At 36.1% G+C, this 18,015-nt stretch overlaps 1 protein-coding gene across 7 annotated transcripts in view; it reads right to left on the bottom strand.

The window, feature by feature from the left end:
* Positions 1–18,015, bottom strand: part of LOC107838991 (aberrant root formation protein 4) — a 104,061-nt gene that overhangs the window by 60,858 nt on the left and 25,188 nt on the right. For 5 of the 7 annotated variants that reach the window (XR_001664952.2, XM_047394293.1, XM_016682310.2 and 2 more), the window contains exon 13: positions 11,595–11,646. Coding sequence is in view for 4 of the 7 variants with exons in the window: in XM_047394293.1 (XP_047250249.1) it covers positions 11,595–11,646 (52 nt within the window). In the remaining 3 variants the exon portion in view is untranslated. Of the gene's footprint in view, positions 1–11,593; positions 11,647–12,062; positions 12,196–18,015 lie in introns of those variants that run through there. The other 2 variants (XR_007043443.1, XR_007043444.1) reach the window with 2 other exon arrangements.

The following is an 18,015-nucleotide window of genomic DNA, read 5'->3' as shown; positions in this document are numbered from 1 at the left end:
CAATGATTGCTAGCCTGCCTGGAGACTTGGTCATAATCCCAAATCTATGTGGGCTTCATTACTTCTCAATCGTCACATGTCCTCTAATGGCAGACCTACTCCACACCCTTCCAGAACTTGAACATTACTAATGGTTGGAATTATTGCCAAAAAGGTATAATAAGAAATATTGCCAAGGCCCACTCCAAAAGACTGACTAAGCTGTTCTTGTTTCATCCATCATACAAAATGGTTCATGGTCACTATCCTCCTCGACCTTCAGTTTACCTGAAGAAATCAAAAGTCTCATTCAGAACCATAATCTTCCCCTTTTCACTGATGTGTTTGATCATTTAAGTTGGGAACTTACAAAGGATGGACAGTTCACTATGAAATCATGCTATGACTCCATCATAGATCTTCCTACAAGTCAAAAAGCTAAAACTGGATTTGGAGACTTCAAACACCCAACAAGATTAAAATCTTTATTTGGTTATGTACCCACAATAGGCTCCCAACAAAATCTCACCTTCATAAAATTCATATTTTAATCGCTGTTCTATTTGTACAAAGGGAGGGGAAGAAACTCTTCATCACATATCTTTTACATGCCTGAACGGCATCCTTTGTTGGACTGCCTTGGGGTTAGTGCTAGAAATCCATAAACTCACATCCAGGGAGGCTTCTCCCTACCATACATTTCATAGTCTACACACCTTTAAAAAGGTGAAGGTGGTAGTGAGCAAGACATCATGAGAAGATCCCTCATCTTATACGCTGAGAACAAGTCCTTTGAAGTGCTGGAGGTAAGCGAAAGTTGGTATGAAGTGGTCGAAAGGCGAAAAAAATTTCATTAACAGAATAACTATTGATAACAAGAATGTCCTAGCTTGATGCTATTGCATGGAGCAAGCATCGAGGGAGGAAGAGAAGAAATGTTGAAGTTGGAAGAATCAATGTCAGCTTTATTCTTATTTCTTCTATAAGAATTTCAACTGTATGGGCAGGTATATCAGAGTGGTGATAATGAAAGGCAACAGTAAAGTGGCAATAATCATCCCAGAAATCAGGCAGGGAGCAGGTTGGTGTGATTTTGCGAAGAAGATAAGAAAGTTTGCCGCATCAGGGGTTAAGCAGAGCATTCAGCAGCCAAGAATTATCAATGAGAAGAGTTACAGGCAGATAGCACAGCAGGAGGATTGGCCTAAAGATGAAGTTAAGTTTATCATAGATGACTCGTTGGATAAAAATCAGTTCAGAATTGATGCAAATTCCCTTCATAGCAGAGCAGAGTACCATCGGAAGTGCTTGTTGGGATAATTTAAAGAAGATCGAGATGAAAATTTATTCACGTTGGGAGCTGCAGGAATGAGTAATAGAACCTGGAGAGTTCCGGCAGGTGTTGAAGTCAGAGAATTGAATGGTGAATACGTGTTGTTTGTTCCCATCGCAGAGTGAAGGAGAAAGAATTAACATGGGGAGATGGTTGGTTGATGATAAGGAGTTAAGGCTGGAATGGTGGTCCTCTGTTTCTACATGTCTTCGGAAAAACTAGAAGCATAAAAATGTCTGGATCAAATTCTAGGTTTCCCGTCACATTTGTGGTCAGAAAACCTCTTCAAAACAATTGGAGACAGATTTGGAGGCTTCCTGGCATTGATGAGGATACCAGATTCAGAAACCACCTGAGGTGGGCTAGAATCTGCATTAAAATGTCAGACGAAATACCTCCGTCTAATTTGGAATTTTTTGTGGATGATTTGGTATTCACAATACCTTTGTGTGTGAAATCATCATCATGGGTCACTGAAACAGACCGGACTTTGGTGAAGCGTTGCCGGAATATTCCCCAGAAGTAGAACAGTTGCGCCACGGACCAGTTAATTGTATCGTGCCTTTCCAAGGAAGGAAACGCTTCGGATTTAGGCCCCGTTTGGCCATGAAAATAATAATATTCCAGCGTTGGAGTTGAAGTTGATGTTGGAATCGGTGTTGTGTTTGGCCATGAATATAAATTGGAGTTGTTTTTGAAATTTGTTTGAGAGAAATAGGAGTGAAGAAAGTGAAAATAAGTTTTCACTTTTCCAAAAACAATTTTCACTAAAGTGAACTAATTCTTGTGGCCAAACAATACTATTTTCACTTTTTTCACTAAAGTGAAAAAATTCTCATGTCAAAAATAATTAAGGAACATGGGTCAAAAAAGGGAAAGGAGCGAGCTGAAGAGGAGATCTGGTTCATCTATTCTGATGGGTTCTGATGTTATTAAAAATGGGCCCAGGGATTATAAATGTTGTAAGGCAGGCAGGCCCAAGAAGAAAAGAAGCTGATAAGTGGGCCAAACAACGGCGGAAAGAATGGAACTTATATTTATAGGCCCAAGTGGATTGGCCAATGTATTAATTTGCAAAAAAATTTTAATACGATGGGACCTGAAGAATTCTCTTTATTCGACCCTCTAAGACTAGAAGTGGAGTCAAACCAGACGACATCATCTTTTTCAAGGTAGAGATGATTACAGAGAAAAATCTATAAGACATAAATGGTGAATCCAGTACTATGGAGCTTGCATGTCTCAGGGTAGAGGACACAGGTCAAAAGATGGAGTCTGAGCAAGAGGAAGATGATTCAGTTTTGGAGCGTGGAGGTAATGAAGGTTGGGGTTTAGAACTTCTATCTAATAGCGAGATGGAGTTTCCAAGTCACAGTTGAACCAATTGCAATTTTTGAAGCCTAAAATACTCTAAGGTTACAGTGGTATGAAGACAGAGTGCCCAACATGCAAGAGAAGCTAAATCAGATAGTAGCTTTGAAATGGCTAAAGAGGAATATGATGAAAATCAGTAAGCAATTAGGAATTAAATCCCTTGATGTAGAAGATGTTGGAGCTATTGGTATCAATAGAAAGTGGGAGGTCTAAAAATAATATTTCTTCCCTGCTATGTGCAATGCTAGTCCTAGTAAGCACGGGAGTAGGGAATTGAAAGCTTTAGAATTTGGTGTTGACTTTAAAACTGAGTCTAGGGGAAGGAGGGCTTCATCTGTTTTTCAATGAATCTGAAAATTATTTGTTGGAGTGTGAGGGGTCTTAACAACAGAGAAAAAAGGAAGATGGTGAATTTAGTGTTGAGAAAATGGAATACAGATATGGTGTGCCTTAGAGAGACAAAAATGAAAGAAGTGGATCACTCTTGTGTTAAACAAGTTGGTGGTACAAGATTATCAGAATGGGTTGAACTTGGGGCACAAGGAAGCAGTGGTGGGGTTCTTATTTTTTGGGATAAAAAGAGATGGAACTGTTTAGATGATCATCAAGGCCAACATTCAATTGCTGTATCTTTGGAGGACATTAACACTGGACAACAATTTGGTTTTACATGAGTTTATGGTCCATGTGATAGAAAGCTGAGGAAAACTTTATGGAAGGAGCTTGCTGCTATTAATGATGTCATTTGACAACCATGGGCTGTTGGAGGAGATTTCAATGTGATACGGTTTGCAGAGGAAAAACTTGGAGCGGCTAGAAACACCAGATCAATAAGAAAATTCTCAAAGACTATTAATGAGCTTGCATAAATAGATCTTCCTCTCCATGGTGGTGATTTACATGGTTTAGAAGGCGGGATAGTTCATGTGCTTCAATACCGGACAGATTTCTTATTTCAGGGAGGTGATGAGCATTTCAAATGCATTAAACAAAGAGTTCTTCCCAGAACCACCTCAGATCACTGTCCAACTATTTTATAATGTGGTCATTGGGGAAAAAAGAAAAGGATACTTCAAGTTTGAGAACATGTGGTTTGAACATAAAGTATTCATTTAGTTGATCAAAAACTGGTGGGATTCATATGTAGCTGTAGTGGAACATCATGTGATCCTTGCAAAAGAAAAAAAAATGGTTTTGCTTAAAGAAGACCTGAAAAAGTGGAACAGTGGAACAGGGAGGTGTATGGAAAGTTGGAAAGAAAAATAAAGCACTGGATAGATAGGAGCAGCTAGACCATAATAGACGGAATATTTGTCCTGAACACCAAGCAGAATTTGAGGCAGAAAGGGTATCAACCAAGAAGGATTTGGAAGATGTGGCAAAGGCAGAACAAATCTCTTAGAGATAGAAGTCCAGATTCTTGTGGATAAAACATGGAATTAAAAATACTAAATTCTTTCACAAACAGGCCAATGCTCACAAAGGAATTAATAGCATTGACAAATTAGTTATTGGAAAAGAGCTAGTAGAGGATGAGCAGAACATTAAAGTCCATATCTTGGACTTATATAAAAATCTGTTCAGTGAATCAGAATCTTGAAGACCCAACTGGGAGGATGATAGTGTTAAGAGGCTGTCAAAGAAGAAAAGGAATGGATAGAAAGGCCTTTCACGATGAAGGAACTACAAGAGGTTAAAAAATCTTTCCAAAGAGAAAACAGTCCTGGACCTGATGGTTTTAACCTGTTTACTTTCAAAAATGTTGGAGTATTGTCAAAATGGATATTTGGAGAGAAGTGGATGCTCTTTACAAGAAGGATCTTTTGTCAAGAGCTTGAATTCTACATTCATTACACTAATCCCTATAAAGAAGGATCTTTTGTCAAGAGCTTGAATTCTACAGGAGTTCCATATTGTACTCCTATTTGCTTTTCTAGTGCTACTTTCCTTGAAATAAAGATCGTTGAGAAGGGCTCCGTATAGTTTTGGGGTGTAACGTTTCATTACTTTAATCCCTATAAAGAAAGGAGCAGTGGAGGTCTAAGATTTCAGACCTATTAGCCTTTCTGGGGAGTGTGTACAAAATCATATCCAAGCTTCTGCCAGAAAGACTAAAGAAAGTTATCAATAACTTGATCTCTCCTAATCAGATAGCTTTTATCGAAGGAAGGCACATTACGAATGTTGCAATGGTAGCTAATGAAAGTCATGATAATTTGATAAGGAAGAAAAAAGGGGTGGCGTGTAAGTTGGATTTAGAAAAGGCATACGATCAAGTCAATTGGCATTGCCTATTGAATCTTCTGACGCAATGAACTTTGGTGAGAAATGGACAGAATGGATCATATTTTGCAACTCAATGGTGAAATCTTCCATCTTAATCAATGGTGACCCTCAAGGTTATTTCACCTATTTAAGAGGGGTTCCTCTTGTCTCCTTATCTATTTTTTCTAGTAATGGAAATTCTCAGTACAATGTTAAGGAAAGTAGAATGCTTGGGTTGGTTAAAGGGTCTAAAGATAGGTAGAATTGATCAGGAAGCTTTATCATATTCTTTATGTGGATGATTCTCTTCTATTCTGTGAGGCTGATAGCGATCAAAGCTTGTAATAGAGAGGGGTTCCGTTACGCTTTGCGGCAGTTACTTGCTTGAAAATTAATCTGGCTAAGAGCAACATCTTTAGTATTAATGTTGATGATTGTGTTGAAGAGCTGGCATACATTTTTGGATGTAAAATTGTTAAAATTTTCCCACTACTTATTTGGGGCTTCCGTTAGGGGTGAAGAGAAAGGAGAAAAACATTTGGCAAGGAGTTACTGATCGTTGTAATAAAAAGCTGACTCCTTGGATAAAACAATACTTGTCATTTGGGGGAAGGCTTACCTTCATAGTGTCTTGGATTGAATCCCTGCATATATAATGTCTCTATTTAAAACTAGATGTCGAGGCCCGCATGTTATCTTTTGTTTTAATTTATGCGACACAGATAGAATTTAGATAATCATATTTTTAATACTCCCAATCATATTTTTAATACTCTCTCCGTTTCAAAAAGAATGACCTACTTTGATTTGGCACAAAGTTTAAGAAAATAAAGAAGACTTTTGAATCTTGTTGCCTTAAATTAAAGTTGTGTCAAATGTATCAAAATGCCCTTTAATCTTGTGGTTCTAAACATGCCATGTAGAAAGTTGAAATTAAAGTATTGCCAAAAAAGAAAAGAGGTCATTCCTTTTTAAATGGACTAAAAATAAAAGTAGGTCATTCTTTTTTAAACGGAGGGAGTATATTTTTAGATATTTAAGTTGTCAACTATTATAATTTATAATAATTTTTATGTAATTTTCAAACAATATATGTTACTCTCCTTGTCCAAATTAAAATAGTTTAGTTTTTAATTATTGTGATTTATAATACCTTTTCTTATATTCTAATTTAAGTGACACTAAGATAATTTCGAAAGTCAATCATATACCACGATTGAAGTAGCGAAGTAGACATATCTTAAATGACTCATAATAACTAATTAAAAGTGATACAACAAAATTGCTACAAAAAACCATTTAAGTGAGTCTCATATAAGATGTCAAGTTAATTTAAAACAACAAGAGTTAATTTGTGTCTATTTTTCCTTTTTTATTTAATATTATTAAATTTTTAATACTTAGATGAGTTATAATAATTAATTAGGTGTGATATAATAAAATTACGATTGAAGCGGACATGTTATAAATGCCTAATTTACTTTTCCTATTAAACATGATTAATTTTCTAATACGTAAGATCCAACCAAATATCACGATGGGGTGAATCAGACATGTATTAAATAACTCATAATAACTAATTACAAATTATATAACAAAATTGCTATAAAAAATATTTGGGCAAAAAATTTAAGTGGGTCTCATATAAGATATTGTTGGTTTTTTTAAAGAAAGATGGGGTAGCGAAAAGGGGGTTAAAATGGCTCTCAAAGGATTGAATAACTTTCAATAGCATTCAATAGTATTCAATGATTTTATTGAGCATCAAGAGACTATAAATAGCCACCTTACAATAGAAAAAACAGAAACATTCAAAATTTAAACTCACTAAAATACCTCAACAAATCAAACAACCTAACTTAAATTCAAAATTAAAATTCATCCTAAATTAACTAACTTATTTTGCTAAAAACTAGTTCAATAACTTAAAGTAATTTCCACCACTCCTCTTTGCTTTAGTTACTGCGATTTAAAAAAGGCTCTCCTCCTCAATTTCTGCTTCCGCAAATTGTGCTTGAGGATTGTTTTTAAGCTTGCACACTTTTGTAACATGGCCTGCTTGTTTGCAATTTCCACATATTGCATCAGGTATCCACCAACAAAAATTCTCCAAGTGTGTTTTCTTTTTCCAGTGTCTGCAAGGAGGATAATTACCTTTTCCTTTTTTGTTTTGTGCATAAAAGGCACTCTCAGAAACATTGTCTTGTCTAAAAGCTCTTCTTTGCTCTTGTGCTTAAAGAGCACTTATTAGTTCTTCAACAGAGATAGTAGAGAGATCTTTAGACTCCTCCAGAGATAAGATTTTAGACTCGAATCTCTTCGGAATTGTCACAAGAATTTTTTCTACTATTCTGTCATCTTTGAAATCCTCACCAAGTAACCTGATTTTACTGACAAGCAAAGAAATCTTTTCAGAATACCTAGCAATAGTTTCATCCTCTTGCATTCTAAGAGATTCAAAATCCCTTTTCAAATTCAAAATATGCATTTTTCTAACTCGGTCACTTCCTTGATATTCTTTTTTTAATTTTTCCCAAGATTCATTTGCTGTCTCACAAGCAATGAATTTAGAAAAAATCGAATCTACAACTAAATTTTGAATTACAGTTTTGGCTTTGAATTTTTTGAACTTTCATCTGAATGAGATTTAATTTGAGCAACAGTAGAATTTTCAGGGAGTGGTTGTAATGGTGTATCGTCCGCTACAACTTCCCACAGATCATAGGCTTGAAGATATGATTTCATTTTCACTGACCAAATTTTAGTAGTTTTCGCCAGTGAAAATTTTTGGGAAATTCAATGAGAGATTGCTGCTTGACATCTTTTTGGTTGAAAATAGCCCAACACTTTGAAAATAAGCACGGGTTGAAAATGGCAGCCCTGACGGGTTAAAATGGGTATCCCTTACGGGTTAAAATGGGTAGCCCTTACGGGTTAAAAAGATAGCCCTTGCGGGTTAAAAATGGTATGATAGCGATTTGGAAGAACACACATACCCTGTAAGATCAATGAGGCTCTTGATGCCACTGTTGGTTTTTTTAAAATAAAGATAGGGTAGCAAAAAGGGGGCTAAAATGGCTTTCAAAGGATTGAATAACCTTCAATAGCATTGAGCATCAAGAGGCTTTAAATAGCCACCTTACAATAGAAAAAACAACAACATTCAAAATTTAAACTCACAAAAATGTCTCAACAAATCAAACAACCTAACTTAAATTCAAAATTCAAATTCATCCTAAATTAACTAACTTATTTTGCTAAAAACTAGTGCAGTAACTTAAAGTAATTTCCAACAGATATCAAGTAATTTAAAACATCAAGATTTAATTGATCATTTTATTTCTATTTTATTTTTTATTAAATATTATTAATTTTTTAATACCTAGATGACTTATATAAATTAATTAGGGAGTGATATAGTAAAATTACGATTGAAATAGCTGAAGCAGATATGTCATAATTGTCTATTTTACTTTTTTCTATTAAATATTATTAATTGTTAAATACATAAATGACATATAATAATTATTTAAGGATAATACAGTAAAAACGAAAGAAGCCGGCACGTCGACAAAGAGGTGCATACTTCACATTTCTAAATAGTAGTAACGCCGGTAGAAGTTGAAAATCAGTTGGACTACATTATAAGACAATTCTTATGGAATGGAAATGCACATTAAAGGAAAATTCATTTGGTGAAGTAGTAGGTGGTCATTGGAGAAAAAAAATATGGAGATTTAAGTGTGAGGAACCTGAAGATGCACAATAGAAGCCTATTTTTATATGGCTATGGAGACATAGCTAGGGGAGTGAAGAAATTTGGCAAGAAATGTTAGATGCAATATATGGTGAAAAAGAGGGATGGAAGCAAAATCCTTCACTATTGAAAGCTTGTGGAGGAATCTGGAGAAAAATAAGTGAAGAATGGGATGAGTTCTCACAATATGAGGCTGGAGGTTGGCAATGGAGCTAGAATTAAATTCTGGACAGATACTTGGTGTGGAGATGAAAATTTTAAGAGCAGATCTCCACATTTGTTTAGATGTGCTTTGAACAAAGAGGGTCCCGTTATAAATTTCTATCCAAATTCATGGCATTTTACTTTCAGGAGAAACTTGAATGACTGGGAAGTGGAGAGTTTCTTCCAACTGATGCAACAATTGAACACATGCTTAATTGATAGGGACAAAGCAGACACGTTAGTTTCAGTCAATAGCAGGGATAAATTACTTTCAATCAAAAGTTGCTATCAAATGTTGTAACAACAGAATAATCAAGGGAGCCCTAACTGGCCATGGAAAATGATCTGTAGAACTAAGGAACACTTAAAAGCAGGCTGCTTTGGTTGGTTAGCAGCCAGGGATGCTTGTTTAACCAAAAATAATCTGCAAAGGAGACAATATTCCATGTGCGGCAGATGGTTCCTTTGTAAGAGGGAGCTGGAAACAGTTGAGCATTTGTCTCTTCATTGTAGTTTCTCAAGACAATGCTGGGAATTGTTACTTAACATGATGGGTGTGCCTCTGGTTATACCACAGAAGATCAGTACTCCGTTGGAAGTTCAGCAAGCTCAAAGAGTAAAGAGAAGTATGAAACAAATCCCATTTGCATATTTTGGACTGCCTGGTTGGATAGGAACAAGACATGCTTTGAGGGGAAAAGACCATGGATTGCTAGCGTAAAAAATAGATGTATCAAAAATTTGTTTTTTTGGTGTTATAGCAGTACTCTAGATAGGATGGACCAATATTTGGATTTTCTGGATCTTTTAGGGGTGGGGGGAACATGTGTTATGTATGTGGAGGCTTTGTCTTGTACTTGGTCTTGTACCATTTTGGTACCTTCTGAATAAAAACTTTTACCCATCAAAAAAAACAAACATCCACAGCTTATGGGTTACCAAGCCAAATACTCATTCCTTTTACTGTGTGGCATTTATGGAGAAGTCAAAATTTTAACATATTCTTGTGCAAAAAATATCAACCTAAGACATAACTTATTTATATATCGCCAGTGTTGTCAAAGGCGCACTAAAACCCTAAAGCGAGGCTCAAAACGTGTTGAGCGCTTCACCTCGCTTAATGTGCACTTCAGTGTCGTCATCGAATTCCAAGGCATACTTTCCCTTGCCAATGAGCCTCTTCTGAAGAGGCTACACAAAGCAATTGATATTTCATGTTGTCATAATTTTTCTCAAGTTCTTTGGTCATATACTAGTCATTCATGAAGGGGAGCATTAGCGTAACTTGTAAAGTTGTTGTCATGTGACTAGCAGGTCACGGGTTCAAGCCTTAAAAACAGCCTCGGGCAGAAATGTAAGGTTAGGTTGCGTACAATAAACCCTTGTGGTGGGGCCCTTCCCCGGACCCTGCGCATAGCGGGAGCTTTAGTGCACCGGGCTGCCCTTTTATATACTTGTCATTCATGCTTACAATAATTAATCTTGGGCTAAGAGCTTTTCGCTTTTTGTTTTTGATAACACTGATTATCACTTAGTAACACTAGTATTAGGAAATTCCATAAAGTCCCAGTACATGAAAAATGGAAACCACCACCAACATGTATCTACCAACCGAGTACTGATGGTGCATTCAAGGAAGCGAAAGAAAAACAGGGTATTAGAGGAGTTATTTGCGACTCAAATGGACAATGGATAGTGGGGTTTGCAGGTGCAGCAAACACTGGTACAGCCACGGAAACAGAATGGTTAGCTTTCCTTCATGGACTCAACATCGTACCATTGCAAATAAATATTGATGCCCAGGAATTAGTCTCAGCTTTAACAGTTTAACATATACAACTAACAAGCTGTATATGTTACATGTCTGTCCTGACTGGAGGTAACCTCCTATACAAGCTGAACAATCCGGAAGTCAATCATGTGTACAGGGAGCAGATCAAAGTTGCCGACCAACTAGCTCGTTTACGTTAACCACTGAATGAAGCATCCAGATAATTGATCAACCTCCTTTTTTGTTAAAGATCTTCAAGCAGATCATGGAGGTACAACCACAGCAAGACTAATCTCTGTGGATACGGTATTACCTGACCGACAAGATAGTTCCAACTGTAACCAACCATGAGCAGCTAATATTAGTAGTAGGAACACTTAAAATGTCATCAATAACTTGGCTTCAAATGCTAAACTTTTGTACTCTTCGGGGACAACATCGAATACCCACGTACTTTTTGCTTAATATAAGACTAATCGTTATTACCAAAAAAAAAAAAAAAAGATGTTCGACATCATTTGTTAATGTTAATATATATAATCTTCAAAAGTTTTTTGGAATTCGAATTCATTCAATTTATTTAATCTGAAGTTTTTGTATGATGTTCTCTTTGTTAGATTAATTTTTCAACCATTACTAGATATTTTCAACTTACTGCCACTAATATAATACATAAGTCAAATTAACATTTTAAGCTTCATATCCCATCAAATATCAACACATTGAATGGATGGAGTATGTTTACTAAATTAGCTAATTATAGAGAAGCCACAAATAGGAGTACCAGAGTATTGTTCTAATCAAAGATCAAATGGAAAGGTAAGAACCAAATCTCACGCAGAAGCAACCATAAAAGACACTCACATATAATCCCAAACAGATATTTTCTTTCATAATTAGACTACACTTACCTGTTGATTCTCTGATCACGACGAACCGATATAGATTGAGAGCTGATAGAACCTGTAGAGAAATACAGTAAAAAAATGTGTAATTTAATCAATGTAAGTGGTTAAAAAACGCAGAAAGAAGTCCCTTCATAATTCTCAATTTAGTATGATATGAGTGTATCGCAGGAGTATGATCAACCTTTGAAGGGAAAATCACTAATTGATAAACTTACACTCGAGATCAACCAAGAATAGGCATTAATCCTACTCATAGAAGAAAAGAGCCATCACCCTCATTGTTTTCACCAGATAAGAAACAATGTACAGACTAGAGAAAAAAGAAATAGAACAAAAACTAGCACCCAATGGTGTGGCTTAGTGGTTCAATGAAGTGGGTTGAGTACCATGAGGTCTCAGGTTCAATTCCCAACAAAGACAAACACTAGGTGATTTCTTTCCATCTATTCTAGTCTTGGTAGACAGAGTTACCTGGTACTGATGGTACTGGTACTTGCTGCTGGTGGGATGTGGCAGTATCCCGTTAGGCGGTTCTCGAAAAAAGATAGCGACTTCTTAACAGAGCAGCATAGTAACAATAACTTTAGAGGTGACACCCTCGGGCCTTGAAATCAATATCAACGTCAAAGACAACAGAAAAAAATTTACACTGATTAAACACTACCCTTGAAATCATCACCAATTTCAAAGACACCAGAAGAAATTTATCTTGACAAAACACAGCCAAGAATTTCAGGCAAAACTAAACTTTTCCGATACTTGTTCCTTATGAACAAATTATGTACGTAACAATTTTTAGAATCTTCAAAGTGTATTTTTTTTATAACCGAGAAATCCACGAGAGCCTGCTGGTGCACAGTTCAACACTCAGTGGATAATGAGTCCACCTCTCTACTCTTATCCACTTAATACTAATACCAAGCTTTTGTCCACGGTAGGGTTCGAATCCGTGACGTGCGCGTAACCTACACATCATGCAATGCGCTCTACCCATCAGATCAAAGCCCCAGGGACTCAACGTGTACTTTCTCAACATACTACTATCAATATGCCCTAGTTATGCATTTTGGACAAAATTACGCCACTTTTGGCTGGGCCTCAAATCCAGCACATTCTTCTCATACTTCTAAGCAAATGCTCTAGGAGCCAACACAAGCTGACAATTGTGTGCGAACTGTTTTTTGTTTCACTTTGCATTAAAAATCACACAACTTTTAACCGGACCTCAAATCCTGGCAGCGTCCTTACCGTACTTCTAAGCAAACTAGATATCCAAGGCCTGTGCTATCACGGGCCCAATATATGTTATTTTTTTGTCTCAATTTATATGACCTAAATAAAATTTAAATAATTAATTATATTTTTAATATATTTTTGGATATTTTAAGCTGTTAGCTATTGTAATTTATAATATTTTTTTGACATTGTAATTTACTATTTTACGTTGTTGGGTATTGTAATTTATAATACTCTCCTTGTCTAAACTTTTGTCGCATTCCAATTATATTTTAAAATAATTTAAATTTTTAAGTATTATGATTTATTTTTTGTTTTTTTGTTCCAATTTAAGTACCACTGATATAATTTTGAGAGTCAACCAAATATCACCGTTGAAGTAGCGAAGCAGACATATCTTAAAGGACTCATAATAATTAATTAGAAGTGATATAACAAAATTGATATAAAACTTAGGAAAAAAATTTAATTAGGCATCATATAATATGTCAAGTTAATTTAAAATATCAAGAATTAACTTATCATTTTATATTTATTTTACCTTTTTTATTAAATATTATTAATATTAATTTTTTAATACTTAAATGACTTATAATAATTAATTAGAGGTGATATTATGAAAGTACTATTGAAGTAGTTGAAACAGACATATCATAAAGGTTTTTTTTTTTAACTAAACATGATTAATTTTCGAATACGTAAAAGTCAATCAAATATCACGATTGAAGTAGCGAAGCAGACATGTCTTAAATGACTCATAATAACTAATTAAAGTGATACAACAAATTGCTATAAAACTTGTGAAAAAATTTAAGTGGACCTCATATAAGGTGTCAAGTAAATTTAAAACATTAAGAGAATTTGTCATTTTATATCTATTTTTAATTAAATATTATTAATTTTTTAATACTTAGATGACTTATAATAATTAATTAAGGCAAAATAGTAAAATTATGGTTGAAACAGCTAAAGCAGACATGTCATAAATATTTATTTTATTTTTTATTAAATATAATTAATTTTTTAATACGTAAATGACATAATAATTAATTAGGGGTGATATAGTAAAATTAAGGAGGAAGCAAGCACGTCGACGAAGAGGTGTCTGCTTCTTCACGCTTCTATATATGTATAATGCTTCAGGAGCTAACACAAGTTGACAATTGTGGTGAACCAGTTTTTGTTTCACTTTGCATTTAATGCATGTCTTGGAGTTGATAATTGAAGGCGCGCAAGAAGAGTTGATTCAAACTTGAATGTTTTTCACTTGTCTAAAGATTTGATGAAGTATATTGCAACAACATGAGAGACTTGAAGCCTGTTTGGCCAAGCTTCTTGATACGAGAAAGACAACGGAAGGCACAAAATACAAGACAACGGAAGGCACAAAACACACTCCAAATCAGTCCACTAATCTTAAGGATTCGAGGACCAAGATGGAGACCACACTCGGATTCGCTTCCAACAACAAAAATACAAGATACAAGGGTGTATTTCAACACCAAAACAGCTATAAAACGTGATGAACAATATCAACAACAATAACACAAGTTTCGGATTCAATAAATGACCCAAAACAGTCCAATACACAAGATAACAACAACAAAAGTAAAGGATAGATAGTGAGACCAAGATTATTACAAGATTAAGAACTAAAGAGTGTATTAAACTCAAAAATCCCTAATGAATGTAATAATCAAAACCACACTCTTACGGTGACCGCCAAGGGAATTAACTCACCTCAAGATCCATCGTTTCCAAGCAAAGATCAATACTAGCTTTTCCAGCCCCTAACTAAGACTAAATGTTCTACTCTCAAGAGAGAGAATTTTTAATATTTCAATCTTTCATCTTTCATAAACTAATGAGAGAAGACCTAAAAAAATCGTACTTATAGTTTATTACAAAAGAAGGCAAAAAAGACTACACTACCCTTAATGACCAAGGGTGGCCTTGGTGTGTTGGAAAACACTATGAACTGTCCAAAATGCCCTTAATAAAGGGCACCAAAACCGTGAACCAACAAAGGTGGTCCAAATCCGAGACTTAAGTCTTCAAGGCTCCAAGCAATCTTCCATACTCGGGTTTGATCAAAGGTAGGCTCAAAACGTCCCCTCCAAGTATGATCCCGTGCCCTCCATGCGACCAAAGTTGATTCTTCACATAGTGACTTTGAATGATGTCGTCGAAAGCTAAGGCCCATTATTCTTGTATCATCCTCCCCTTTTCGAAATGGATTCGACCTCGAATCCAAATCTTGCAAAACTGAAGAGAGGGCAAACAAATACAAACTCCTCATGGCATGAGAGTTAGGGTTAGCACAACAAATCATCTCAACATGCCAAGGTTGCACATATTTGCAATATAACCAAGGATCCTTTAAATTAAATATTAAAAACTCAATAAAAGGTGCACAAAGGATTTGGTTACAGGAATCACCAAGAGATAAAGAAACTACATAGGTCCTAATGGAATCAAATAATCCACAAGGTAGAACTTCCTTCATCTTATGAGCTATAAGACACCATTGCTTCTTTATCTCGTCAAAATACCACACCAAGGGGTTTCGATTGGTTCTAAAACCCATAAAATCCATATAGCATTATCACGCACACACATGGACAGACCAACAAACTTCCTATCTGGACATTAAATAAATCCAAAACTAGCATGGACGTCATCATAGGCAAAGAGGTAGTATAGGAAAGAAGCACGTGCAAAGGTATTCACAAGTGAAGAATAAGCATTTAAACACATACACATTCTTTCCTTCAAATAACTAGACAACTTGGCATCCACAAGTTGGAATTCATGCAATTTAGGCACAAGTGTGTCAAACAAGGATGCGCATTTAGGAACATTACCCCAAGGAGTTAATGACACCTTTGCCCTCGGGTTTTCAAGAAGGACTACACATTTCTTACCATTAAGAGTACTCTCATCTTTCAAAAAGAGATTTCCATCTTTAGGAGGAATGTTGTCACACCATAGTGGGTTAGCATATCGGCTATAGCCTTCAAGGAAAGCTATACCACCATTCTCACCACTAGGTTCATTAGGAGTGTGTAAATCATCTTCAAACAAGACATTATACCTAAAGAGAGCATGATCTATTTCCCGAGCAGATTCGGAACAAACACGTTCATCACTCTCTGAAAGATCAATATCATGTTTCAAAGAGATTTCAAGCATAAGATTGTCCCAAGAATGGCTCTCGGGTTCACACCCATTTTGGTGACCAATATTTTCAAGTACTTCACTCACTTGAGTTCTATTAATCACATCACACACATACTCATGTGGTGGACAATTTTCACAAGTAAGTTGATCAACACCGATTACAAAAGATGATGTACTTCCGTTCAACATATAGGTTTCAACACTAGGTGGACATAAATTAACCTTACAAGAAGAGTCAATTTGGTCATCAATAGGATCAACTAGTGTATCTACACTCACAACATGTACATCATCAAGAGATGAAGAATCATTTGCCTCATAAGTAAGCTACTACTCACACTCAATGGGCTACTAGCCACACGAATATCATTCTCATGCACCAAAGTGTAAGAGTTAGCTATTTTACCTTGAATCTCTGGAGTAGATTCTTCTTTGCCGTGGTGTGAAGGTCCTTCATAAGCTTGGGCAGCAACTTCCTTTCGGCATTGTTCGCCTTCGCTTGCCATGTTGGTACCTACACAAATGTCCTTAAAAATAGAAGGACAACCAATGTTAGCACGATTTGGTAATAATCCCCTCACTTCGCTCCACACCTCTCTTTTTTCCACTCTCGGATTACCACCTTGCACTCCTTTACTCCTCTCAATCTTTTGTCTCTCATAATAATTCTGATTGGAGTAGGAAGACACTTCTCTTTGTGGCTTGGGCAGCAAGTAAGTCATGAGGCGATTCCCCCATTGGTCTCTTACAACACTAGGCAAATTTTGCACGTTAGGAACTTGATGTCGTGCAAACCAATCGGCACCTAAGTATACATGACCGTAGGGCAAGGGAAGAACATCGCACCACACCTCCTCATGGTATTCATATTGGGAGAAGACAATTTTTACCCTCTCGGTAACCTTGAACTCGTCCAATGAGTATGGAACAAGTAAAGGCTCTCGAAACAACCCCAAGTAGTTGACCATGGACGAAAGGATGTAGTTTTTATAGTACCTATCATTCAACACAATAAGGCAGCCCGGTATCCCACAAATGGTCACCTTTCTAGAGTGTATACTCCTTCTCGGATCAACATTATAATGCACACAAGTACCCCTCAGTTTTGGAGATGCAAACCCTCTTCTTCTCGTTAGACAACCTCCACTTGAACTAGTATAACCATTCACACTATATTGACCTTGATAAGAAGAACTACAAGGTGAAGATTATGAATCTTCACACTCCTCACATGCACTCTCATCATAGCTCTCATAAGCTTTGCGAATGAAAGGGTTACACCTAACACCAAATCTAGGTTCGGAGTGAGAAGTGTAAGACTCCTCACATGCCCCAACGTCATCATAAGAACATTCACGAGGTCCTACATCATCTCCAAACTCACCATAAGCACTAGGCACTTCATTCACTTCATTTTCTCCTCAAAACTGCAACTCCCAAATTTGCCCAAGTTTTGTTCATGGCTATTTTCATAGCCTCCGCAATCTCCCTCAACTTCGTAGCCATAAAACCCCTCACTACAATCATAATCTCCCATGTTGTAGTCATAATAATCCCCGGCTACCAAAGACATGTTCCCCTTATATTACCTTTGTACCTACACAATGAACAAACAAGAATAGTAGTAAAAGCTTCTTACTAACACTCGTATACACTCACCTTTGTGATTCTCACAATTGGAGCGGCGAATATTGAAAGTAGCTTATACTCCGGTAGTCAATAGGATGTCAATTCTACTTGGCGGCGGAATAGATTCTTGTTTGATCGACTCAAGATACAAAAATAAAATTTACTTACGAACTTGAAACAAAGAAGTTACTACGAGTTAAAAACAAGAAAAAGCACACAAATAATGAAGACACGAAACAAACAGACTCTACAACTAACTTACAATCTAGTAGGAGATTACTAGTTTGTTAATTAGTGTTCGAACCAACAAACGGAACTAGGAAACAATAAAATGAAACTAAGAAATCTGAAATTTGAGCTTAAAAATTGTCGGTGAACA

The sequence above is a fragment of the Capsicum annuum genome, chromosome 8 (assembly GCF_002878395.1).
Source record: "Capsicum annuum cultivar UCD-10X-F1 chromosome 8, UCD10Xv1.1, whole genome shotgun sequence".
NCBI lineage: Eukaryota > Viridiplantae > Streptophyta > Magnoliopsida > Solanales > Solanaceae > Capsicum > Capsicum annuum.
The sequence above is the reverse complement of the archived record's forward strand: the minus strand, read 5'-3'. Positions and strand labels throughout refer to the sequence as shown.